Raw genomic sequence first — 12,316 nt, forward strand, 5'->3', positions numbered from 1 at the left:
TGGCAGGAAAGAAGAGAAGTCAAAAACAACCCTTGTGTGAGAACACCTTACTTCCAACCCTCAAGATTTTAAAAAACCAAGTGCTGTCAGCTGGAGTGTCTCAACTGTCAATTAAAAGCCTAGCAAGAGAAACAGTCTCCAGGCAGTCTACATTTATGTACTCAAATGGAATTTTTTTCTAATAGAAGTAAAGGTTGCATTATTTATTATTTCTCAAGCCACATGCAAAAGAAGTTTTTACAGAATTAAAATAAAAATTACATTTAATTCATACAGTGCAAGATCAAAGGAACTGCACCAGAAAACAAAGGATTGCTTCTTACGTTACAGGCAACTGTCTTCGCCTTTCCTCTATTTGTGCAACTGCTGATTCTTGAGTCCTAGTCTCAAAAGAAAACCTTTCTAAAAATATAACATTTTCCACAAAAAAGCCTGACTGTAAGAATGACTGTTGCAGCTGCTTTTCCCTCCACACCTTAATGTGTGCTGGTTTAAAATTTATAACTAGTCATTTTGCTGCTATGGGATTTTTTTTTCCCCCTAAACCAAGACTATAAAGCCACATCAAATATTATTCAATGTGGGAAATCCTCCTAAAGGAAATTATACAATATTATACTGCATATAAAGCAAAATTATATTAAAACATATTAAATAGCAAATTATTATAGCTGAAGAGAAAGCAACCATCTAGAGATAAATTCATAGAATTGCAACAAAGAACAAAGAGGACAAGTAGAGACAAAGCCTGTCAGCTCCGACTACATGAAAGAAAAGCCAAGCATCAAGAGTACCTGGTTAGAGAATAAAAAAAGCTTGAGAACATCTCCCTAAAACAACCTGACATCTCAAACACAGCAGACAAGAACAAAAGATTTTACTGGGATACGAGGGAGGGAAGGGTTAAAAACTAATTTAAAGACAAAACAACTGGAGTTTTTGTGGGGCTACTAATTTGATGATAGAAATTATCTTATTTGTAAATTACGATACACAAATATAAGAATAACATACAAGTTACATTTATTTTGTGTTTTTCAAAGCTGGTATTGGTTCCATTTAGAGCTGGGTAGTGGAACTTCATTCACATAAATCAGTGACCTCTCTGATGCTATAATAGGCAAGACTTTAATTGCTGTTTAACTTTTAAATACTTACCATGTTTTACATGAGATTTAAAAGACTAGCAGAAAATATGATTAAATAAACAACACGCGCACTTTAAACTCTCATATTGCATCATGTCAGCTTCAACACTGTATGATATTTCTTTCAACACATGCATACTTATTTCACTAAAATACACCGGTTGGGGTTTTCAACAGTCTTTTGCGCAAGTCAGACACACAGTCTCTGATTCAGCTACATAGGCACCTGTTTCTCATGGGGATCTCATGAAAATCCAAGCTATAAGGTACACCCTAACAGTTGCACACAATTGTCACTCACCATTTTTATGAATCCATTTATCAAAGCTGCTAACATTCTTTTCTCATCCTCAAGTGTTAGTGCACTATAAGAGAAAATTTATATGGTAAATTTTAGAATATTGCTTATCTTATTTATCTGTAAAGGTTCAAATGATACATACTAGTTTATATAACGTTATGTCCACGCAAAATATTTATTGCACACTAAGACCACTAAGCTTGTAATTCTAGTTATAAAGCAATAAAACTAATTTTAATATGACTATCACCAAGTCAACCATGCACCAAACTAAATTCCAAATTTAAAAAAAAAATGTAAAAATTGCTAAGAGTGTCTTTAGATTTTACAGAAACTCAGATTTTGGCACGAGGAGAAGGAAGCTAAGCTCATGTTCTTTACTCTAGCAAGCAAATGGCTTACAATCTTGTATTACAACATGAGAACTTGAGTAGGAACTGATTATAAAAACCTAAAGAAATTAGTAAATCTATTCTTAGAAGAAAGTTATCCTATTTAAGGGGAAAAGCTTTTAAAATACACTTTGAATAGTATATGTAATAGTTAATGTATTTATTTTAGAAACAACATTAGTTTATTGTTTTGTTTGGGGTTTTGGTTTGGTGGGGTTTTTTTCTTTTTACTAACCCTGCCACATAATTTAAAAAATAATTAACATCACCTTGTTACAGTGCTGCCTTTTTGATGTTTTAGTAAGAACTGAACTAAACTGATACATAAAAAGAGTTTCAAGATTATCACAGATACCTATTCTATAGCAAGAGTCCAAATCTGGTTTTAAACAAATTTACATCACATGAAAATCCAATAAGTCAAACCTGTTTCACTGAAAATGGATGAACAAAAAGTTAAATTACAATTAAAATACAATTTTATCCTTTTACTATTATATACTTGTCTCCAGCTTTGACCTTTAGTATATCAGTTACCAATTTCCTAGCTCAGACACCAGATGGGAAGAGAATAATAGTTCTATTATACAAATTCAGTAAAGGAGGAAAGAAAATCTCAGCATGATTAGCTCATTAGTGCATTGCCAATCAAAAGAGTCAACTGATGTGCTCTGAAAGGCTCTGAAGACTTGTAATGAGACCTCCGGGTCAGTTATAGATTTCCAGTTCAATTCTGAATCAGACCTCTACCAGTCTAAAGGCTGTTATCCTCCGAACAGCTGTTACGGGGGTCAGCGAGCCCTACACAATGGGTTGGGAGTTTCCTGAACCAGGATGTAAAAATAGATGCAGGAGTTACTTTAAGATAGCATTTACGATGATTCACCAATAAGAGATGACACAACAGAAGCAAGCTAACTATGTACACCATCTTATCTCAGCTAAAAGAACTGCTGGTTTAAGGGAGTTTAAGGATCCCAGTAAACTATCAAATTGTTTTGGCAAAACATCAGAGGAAGCACTAAATATGGATCGCCATAAACTGCTTAATTTTTTTCAATAAGCTGTTTTAGCTTCCATATATTGTTCTATTTAAGGGCTGAAGTGGCTTTTAGTGCAACATACAGCCAAATAAGGTGCTCTAACCCAAAATAAAGCACTCTAGCTGTATAAATTGGAATTACATGCCAAATCTGACTTCTTTATTGGCAATAAATCTTGCATTCATGGTATATCAAGGCTGAGAAAGTTACAAGTTCCTTTACAGTGTTTGCCATACTAAGACGCTCTGGGCTCAGAGTGCCAAAAGAAACTGTGCCCTTACAATTCTACTCAACCCAAAACAGAAGAAAAAAGGAGATCTTTGCTCTTAAGATCTAAAATTTGCAGCATTATGATTCTGGCTCCATTTTCAAGCAGACACAGACCTCTGTGATTTTTGCAAGTTACCTAGAAACAACTCTTTTCCACATTGCACAATGCCTATTCAAACAGTGAGGGTGCAACAGGGCACCCAGGATCCCTAACAACCTCAGCACTCAAAGTCAAGGGGAAAAGAGAAGGATTTAGGGGAAAGACATAGATGATTCAAGAGCTTCTCCTCTGTTCTAGCTTTCCCTACTCAAGTTCCTAGAGATCTTCCAGGTGTCCTTTTAAAGATTTCACACCCCTTTGTAATGGCTGAAAGAAGTGGCCCAAAAAAAGGTGTAATTGAGTATGGCAATCTGTGCTTTAATAGCTACATATTCACTTAAATCTCAAAAATAGTTTATTATTCACTATAACTCAAGATTACATTGGTTTCACTCTCAAAAATATTTTTAAAAGATTGGATTGTTTAGTGTCTCTGCTTCACTAGAAAACTCTGCAAAACTTGCTACTTTCCTTTCAAAATTCTGCTTCAGTATTCAAAATAAAGCAGTAATTAAAGAGCAAATAGTACATGCTGCCACTTCACTGCACAGCTCTTCCCTCACCACTAATTGGATTCATGTCTTAATCCACTATGAAACAAACAGCCTCAAAAATGTGAAACTGTACACCAAGCAGCCAAACTTTGCATAAACGATAGTTATTAGTATGAGTAAAGTTAATCTTACTTCACAGAATCATGCATCGTCTTGCAGACATGCAGAAGAGCATTGAGTATAACAGGATCCTTTGTAGATTCCTGCTGATGCCTACAAAATGTTTTAGAAAAAGTGATGAAAAATCCTGCTCTGTCAAAATAAAAAACAATTAATAGAATAACACCCATTTAATGCATAATTCCAATCATCAGCATTGTATGACACTACAGAAGTTTTATATTAATTTTTTAACCAACAGAACTCCAAAGATCACATGGTTAATAGACGTACAATTCCAACAAATGCCAGTCAAGAAATACTATCTTAATACACGGAGCTTTACTGCCAAGCCACAGAATCTGACTCCTTAAGGGACACAACAAGCTAGACATGTGATACATTGAGGCAATCTAAGAACATCAAAACAAAGCAATCCTAGATCTACCAAGAAGTCATATAGTTTCTCAGCTACTGATGGACAGACAGGAAGGATAAATGTCACATTTAGGTACAGAGGCACACGTGCAGTGGAGCACCACTAAGATGATTAAGGGGCTGCCGCATCTCTCATACAAGCAAAGGCCAAGAGAGCTGGGACTGTTTAGCCTAGAGAGGAGAAGGCTTCGGGGGGCTTAGCAGTGTATATAAATACCTGAAGGGAAGGTGAAAAAGAAAAAAATGTTTGAAGGAACCTGTTAATTATTTGAAAAGGACTGTTTGACTTTTACAGTATTTGAAGATGAAGCCTCATCTTCTAAGTTCATTTTCAACTGTGGAAATACCCATTTTTCTACATAATGGAGCTTGTAACAAGAGACTGTCTCTCTTCCTCCATTATACCACGGTAACAGTTCTGTGCTGTCACATCAGCTGGAATACGAAATAAATTTCATAAACCAACTAAGGCAACATAAATTTAAAAAAGTTCAGAGAACAACTATTCTGTAAATTCACAGCAAGTCAGCATCAATATGATTACTTCAATTTCAGCTTTCTTTGTGAACAGTTAAACAGTCAATCAACAGATTAACAAAATTGACACATTTTCGTTTTTTTTCCCCATAGCCTGGAACACCTTCACAAGCTAAGTGGCCTATACACTGACTCATCTTCCCTAGCAACCTTTCAATACATTCCCCAGACCCTCCAGAGTGCATTTAATCTCAATATTCTCCACTTACTTAATAAAAGATTCCATAATGCACTTGCAAACCTCCACTCTCACACTTTCCTTCTGGAACATATCCAGAAATGGCAAGAATTTCTCCTGAAAGTACAAATACATAAACAAGTAAAATTAGGTATTATACAAACAACACGCTAAAACAGTAAGTATTTTGGATAAGTTTTATAATCATAGCTGCTTTAGTTAAAATTATTTTAATCTTTTTTGGAGACAGTAATTCATCTTGAAGTATGAAAGAGTGGAACAAATGGAAAAGCACCGATGGCTGAAAGGTGTATCAAGGTATTGATTGCAGAGATCCAGAATAAAACACAAAACACAGAACTGTTTGAATCAAATGTTGCAAATTTTTTAAAAGCAATCATATGCTTGAAAAGGTAGGATATTAAAAACAATGAAAACAGGCCACATGCCAGCAACCATTTTGCATGTATCCAGGGCAACTTGAAGGTCCAAGACATTCAAAGTTTCTTCAAAGATAAGGGTTTAGGTTGTTAAGGTACTGAAATACTTAGTTTCTGTACTATCTCAAGAATATAGCGTGGGTAAGTTTTTCAGAATTTTCTGAGCAATTTGTGAACAAGACTTGACTCCAAATCCACAAGGTCAGTCTTGAATTTCACCCTTCAACTGGTTTCAGTACTTTGACACCTGCTGTCTTTGTTCCTCTTTCTCTACCTCATATACAGTCTCTGACCTCTCTAAGTTTCACTTTGTTTCAATGCCAAACTTAAGCCCAACAACAGAGCTTATTAAGTATATATCGTAACATAGAAACAGCTATCAGCAATTACACGAACACACACAAATAAATGGTATTTTATCTTCCGTTGATTGTCATGTATGCCATAGTAACAAACAAACTTAGAGAATCTAACAGTCTAAGGAAAAAAAAGTATAGAAAACTAGAATTAGAATAACGAATATTTAAGTAGTAAGTAGCAGAGAGCTTCCAAAACGTTTCTGCACTTATCTACTTGATAAAAAGTCCTCTCACTATGCGAGCTTGCAAACAATCTAAATATCCGAGTCAGGTAAATTCTCTTGCAGAAACAGTGCAAAATAGTTCTTCCTAAAAATTTATTAAACAGAGTATCACTTACCACTGAAAAAAGCAGAGAGAAATCATAGATATAAGAAATAACTTTCTGAATAATTGACTGCAGCTAAAGGGGGGGGGGGGGGGAGAAAAAAAGAGGAAAATTATTGTAATACAAGTTAAATTAAGGCTATCCACACCAGAGATTATTCTTCTCTAGTTATTCATAGAAAACTGGGTTGGAAGACACTTCAAGCATTCATCAATGTAATTTCTTTCCCCAAAGCAGGATCAACCACAGCTATGCTGTTCCTAACAGATGTTTTTCCAACATGCTCCTCAGAATTCTCATGAACAGAGGCTGACCAGCCTGCCCAGGCTTTATTTGTTCTTTACTTTTTATAGTTAGGCAGATTTTTCCAATTTATAGTCTGCATGTTCTCCAGCTCTCTAGACTAAAAAAAACCCCAAATAAACAAACAAAAAAACCCAAACCAGTTTGTTAAATCTTCTTTTGTAGGCACTTTATCTACCTTCCAAGTAACCACAAAACCCACATTCTAGAAGCTCTTCAACTAATCCCTATCTCACCTGGCATGCAGACTCAAGAACTGGACACGATAACTCACCGAACTCTTAACAATGCCAAGTAGACATGGATTATTTCATGGTTTACTTCTGTTTAAACAGCCTGCCATGATTGCTAATTTTCTTCAGCAGAACACCACTGTTGATGTAGGAGTTAACTATTGCTACTTCTAAATACATAAATCATTCTGGTTTAGCATTTCTCTGAACTGAAAGGTTGATGTGCAGGGAAAAAAGGAGGAACAAATCACAGCATTACACTGTTCCAAAAGGCTCCCCAAATTATAGCCAGTGTTTAAAAATAATTATTTTGTGGTAAGAGACATCAGTAATGTTTAAGACATTAATTTCATCTAAGAAAATGCACATCAGTTTTTTACAGATTCGGCAAAATAAATTCTTTACCTGTGGGTAAGCATCTTCAAATGCTCGATCAGGAGTCATGTGTTTGATAACATCAGCCAGAACTGTATTGACCTCTCGCTTCTGTGTAGTGAAAAATGAGTAATGAAATAGGCACATAAATCAAGTCACTAGAAACCAGTTGGATAATTTATTTCCATTTGCCAAAGCATCAGCTTTCTACAGAGCTCTAGTTAAGCCAGGAACTTTAGCCATAGCTCCAGTAAATCCTTACTTGAACTGGTCCATCTGCCATTAAAATAAAAGGAAAAGAAATATGCAGTACTGGGGAATGGTGAAGGCTCCTTCAAAGCTGCATCTTTTGTCCCTATTCATCTTTCATGAAAGGAAATACATTTTTTCATTCACTACTGAAGTCCTGCACGCTTATACTGAATAGTCATAGCTTTTCCATTTTTAATACCAAACTGCTAATATAGCCACCTAGTCTGTATCAGAAAACCCTTCAAAGGAAACAAAGTAATTTTCACGTACCGTAAAATGTCTGCATGTATACTCCACCCACACTTCAGCACAGTTGATATAATCCTAGAAATACATGTCTTATGATTACCAATATTTACAGGAGATTAGGAGAAATACACTTGCAAAAATTACACTTAAAAGAATTAACTCCTGAGGTATGATTCATAGAAATCATAGAATCATAGAATCATTGAGGTTGGAAAAGACCTCTAAGATCATCGAGTCCAACCGTCGACCCAACACCACCATGTCCACTAAACCATGTCCCTAAGCGCCTCATCTACTCGTCTTTTAAATACCTCCAGGGATGGGGACTCAACCACTTCCCTGGGCAGCCTGTTCCAATGTTTAACCACTCTTTCAGTAAAGAATTTTTTCCTTACATCCATCCTGATTCATTCCAATCTGATTCATTCAGACCTAAAGATCTAGCACTAATGACAAACCTCAAAAGTTGCTTATGTAGAATTATGTTATACTTAAGTAGAGCTCAGAAAAGCAGGGATCATATAAAGATATTACCAGGTATCATATTTTTTGGCAACTGTGTGTATCTAGAAAAGGTAAACCATGTCATGCTAAGCACAAGCTTACTGAACAACTGGCTACAATTTTGCCCTAAACACAGAATCAGTAGTGAAACAGAATGGACAATAACTCACCTGTGGGTTCTTCAGCTTTGTTATAACCTTCCAGGCTTCATTTAATATTTGATGGCGATCATTTTCAGGAGGATCAGCCAATGCCAAGTTTAATCCCAAGGAGCGAAAGAGGAGATGCTGAAAGTTAATGAGAAATTTTAAATTAAAAACAGAAAATGCATGTCCGTCCAACGCTGCTCTAGCAGGTACACTGATCAGAAAGGTTTTTTGGATCAAACCACCTTTTATTTAAATGATGTGCAAGTTATGCAGGCAACTAAGAGTATAAAGAACTCTGTCAGACAACGAACAGGAATTGTAACAAATTACATACAAAAAGTTACCTTTGGGAATCCAGATTCATCACACTCTTTAATCATGCCAATGAAGTCCATAGATCTTGCAGCAATAAACTCTGCTCTGAATGCTGACATTACTGAATTCAACAGCAAAGCACTACAATGAACATAAAACAAATCAACACAGCTCAACATCAACTAAAATTTTGTTGTCCCTTTACTTACGTTAATCTGAACTTCTTAGACTAACAACTGTCCAGCATCTATTCTAAATTTAAAAAAAGGGGATAAGGAAGAAAAAAGCCTCAGAAATCAAGTTTGCATTGATGAGGAGTAATAGTGCATAAGCAAAACAAGAAAACATTAAGCCATCAGATAAGGAAAAGGTAACCCCGCCTGTAGAATACTTGTTCCGCACAGGTTTTTTTGAAGCCATCATTTTACCAGAAGTTTACTAGAAAGATCAAGTAAACCAGGAGTAGCTGACATGTTTAGAAACTTACTCTCTCTTTTTAACCACAGTTCAGAAGTATACTTTGGCAGGGCAAATCTCTATTGAAGTTTTTCTCACTGAATTAAAATATATATGCATTATAAAAGTCAGATTTCTAGCAGCTGCATTGTTAGGATTAAAATAAATCCAGTCATTATCATACGATAACTGGCAATGACATTTATGATTAATCATTCAGACCCATATTTGTATTACTATCAAGCCAAAGTTACCAATGGAAGAGTAAACTCATTGCGTTACTGTAAAACCCAGTTTACTGATACTATTATGCAAACATAAGAAACAAAATCCAGTATTATTCAAAAGGCAATTCCTTTGGGCAAACTCCGCCATGAGTTAGCACAGAAGCTGCCTCATAAAACACTGTGTCCTTCACTAGTCTGAAACAGACAGTTTGAATACAGGGCGGTTTACCTTAAAGGAAGTTCTATGGAGCGCTTAAGATAGCCCAGCATCCTCTGTGTTTCTGACTGAGCATTAGTGGTCACATCGCAATTTGACTAGAATTTGCATTTTATCTTTAGACAAGTACTTCCAGTTCACTAGGTATATGCTTTGCAATACAGAGAAGCACGCTGCCACTTTTCACTTAGATGGTTGCAACGTAGTTCATGAAACGTACTGAGATTATCTGAAGATTTATATACTGATGCCTCTTGCTTTGTAATATTTTTACAGTCATGAGAAGACATAAAAATACAGAACTCCACTTTAAAAGAAAATTACCATGCTTTATAGATCATCTAAACCGGATTATTCAACTTCCCAATAAAAAAAAGACATGTCCCAAAAACATTTCTTTGAAAAAAAAACCCCATTATACTCAACATTTTGTCCTTCCTTCAAAGAGCAGACACAAAGAAGAGGCACCTAGCTCATCTTTACAACAAGAAATGCTAAAAGGTGATTTAAAAATAAGTTCCACAAAACAAATCAACACCTATACAAAATAATTAATACAGCAGAGTATGTGCATTATTTTTACCCATATTATACACTCTGATACAATAGCATCTTCACATCATGTTTTTAAAATCACACTTTCCCCGCACTCCTTAGCTCAGTCACAGAATGCTAACGCTGGCATTCCTCATCTAAGTGATTAGCATATTTTAGTTCCTCAGCCACTGCAGAACTGGACTATGCAAAGCACATCAGAAAAAAATAGGCAGCTGAAAACTTTCACAGAACTCAGCTTACCTACCCAGTAAAATGAACTGAGATTAGCTCATCAGCAGGCCAAATTGCATTCACCCAGCTCAGAAAGTACATCCAAAACTTTCAGACCATCTTCCTGAACTACTCACTGAAGGTGATTAGTCTGCACACAGACTTCTAGGAGACATTTGGGATACTAATTTTAATGTTGAAAAAAAGCAGTCGCCTAAATATTACCATCTTCCAAAGGTGTCCGCTGCTTTACAACTTCCCTTGCAAAATGCATGTATGGGCTGACTGTAGCCAGTGGAGGCTAGGGGGAAGGAAGGGGAGGAAAACAGAGTAAAATGAAGCACAACCAGGAATCTGAGACATGGCTGATGGAGAACACATTACGAGTCCTCAACTTTGGCTTAGGAGCCAAAATGCAGCAACCAAGTTAAATTAATTAACTTTTGCTCTACAAGTGGTCTACCATATTTTAGAACTCATCTCTGGAAAATAGATGTTCATAATCATGATTTAGCAAGCTACTGGGAGAACAAAAGCTATACTATGCATCCAAAAAGTGTTTTCAAAAGGGAGAGAGAGAATTTTATTACAGGGACTCACGGGTACTCATTACAGACTTGTGTCTTCTACATTGTGCAATACTTACTTGTTCCCCAATTTTTTGCATCTCTCCATCATCTCAGTAAGCAGAACCTGGAAGAATTACTTATTAAAATTAGTGAGTAGAGACTCTGCAAATAAATTCCGCCTTAATTACTGTAGTGAAGTCTACTAAAAGCTGTTTTAATTACCTACCCACTACATTCCAATAATCCTGTCTTATCCTGTATTTACAACACAAGAAAACAATGGTGTAGTACAACATAAACCACACCTACTAGAATAGGTACAGTGGCATTTTAATCAAAACCACCATTTTATGGAAGTCAAATTTGCAATCCTTCAGCCATGCCATTTCTCAAAATAATTACTATTTGCCAGCCAGGTCAATTACCTCTGGCAGGAGAGGTGAAGATTACCAACTCTCTGCCACAGAATGCAAACCAGACTGACCGAGATTAAAATAGCCTGTTGACTATGTTAGGCAATTACAAAGCTACAGCTTACTCAAATCATTTTTGTATCTGTATGACAGAAGAAACTAATGAATTCAGGAAATACAAGATTAAACTAGCTAAAGGACACAGCAAGACACAAACAGGAATATGGCCTATGAATTTAAAGTGGTCTAATTTGAGCTTTGTGGAAATGAACATTCTTCCTGTATAGAAGAGAGAAATAGGCAGTCGTATTAATACTTGCTTTCACACTCATGTAAGTACTGACTGAGGGGTTTTTTTAATAGGCAAAATTAACTCTTCACCCCAACACTTCCTTTAATATCAAGCATTACCATGCTTACTTACTTCAGGAGCACGGTATGCAATACACTGTAAAATCCAGTCTATAGCAGGAGAATATAGAGTCAAATACAAAGGAATCTCCACACATTGTACTACCAGCTGATTCTGAACCGTATCCCCATGAATCTGTTGAAATAAAAGACAAAAATATGTTGCTGTGAAAAGGTATTTAATAGGAGGTATAATAAACTGGACAAAGTTTGTATATGAATGGAAATGACAACAGGCAAGATCACAAAGATACACAGATATTCTGAAGCGTTCCTTGCACGCTGGGTAAAAAAAAAATATCAAGCTCATAGCATATATTATTAAAGTATGGAAACATGCTGAATAGAGCAGTTTCAACTTATCAGAATGTATGTAAAATTTCCCATACTATATCTGGATACAGGAACATCCCTAAATCTAGATTTAAGAACTTCAAAGATTTTAAGAAAGTATGTGGTAGTTTGGTTAAGGAGCATATTTAAGTGATTTTGTGAATAAAAACCCTATTTGCTTACTTGTTTAAATGTTAGAAGAAAGTCAAAGAAATTTTTATTAAGGCTTTCTTTGAGTTGAGGTGCCACTTCCATCCCAACCTGTATTAAAAGATAGAGAAAGATTTTATCTGTATCTATCACCTACAATTCTCCTTCAACTGTAAGACAAAAATGCATTTTCCAGAGGAGTACA

General features: G+C 35.7%; 1 protein-coding gene across 2 annotated transcripts in view; it reads right to left on the reverse strand.

Annotated features, from left to right (window-relative positions):
- The window catches only part of VPS35L (VPS35 endosomal protein sorting factor like), a 59,604-nt gene that overhangs the window by 27,058 nt on the left and 20,230 nt on the right, over window positions 1-12,316 (reverse strand). For both annotated transcript variants that reach the window (XM_076350563.1, XM_076350564.1), the window contains 11 exons: window positions 12,145-12,222; window positions 11,642-11,764; window positions 10,882-10,928; window positions 8,597-8,708; window positions 8,274-8,390; window positions 7,621-7,674; window positions 7,129-7,209; window positions 6,200-6,262; window positions 5,092-5,177; window positions 3,941-4,021; window positions 1,450-1,513 (listed from right to left, as the gene is read on the reverse strand). In XM_076350563.1, the coding sequence (XP_076206678.1) occupies window positions 1,450-1,513; window positions 3,941-4,021; window positions 5,092-5,177; window positions 6,200-6,262; window positions 7,129-7,209; window positions 7,621-7,674; window positions 8,274-8,390; window positions 8,597-8,708; window positions 10,882-10,928; window positions 11,642-11,764; window positions 12,145-12,222 (906 nt within the window). The remainder of the gene's footprint in view (window positions 1-1,449; window positions 1,514-3,940; window positions 4,022-5,091; window positions 5,178-6,199; window positions 6,263-7,128; window positions 7,210-7,620; window positions 7,675-8,273; window positions 8,391-8,596; window positions 8,709-10,881; window positions 10,929-11,641; window positions 11,765-12,144; window positions 12,223-12,316) is intronic.

Source organism: Aptenodytes patagonicus, chromosome 13, assembly GCF_965638725.1.
Source record: "Aptenodytes patagonicus chromosome 13, bAptPat1.pri.cur, whole genome shotgun sequence".
NCBI classification, from domain to species: Eukaryota; Metazoa; Chordata; class Aves; order Sphenisciformes; family Spheniscidae; genus Aptenodytes; species Aptenodytes patagonicus.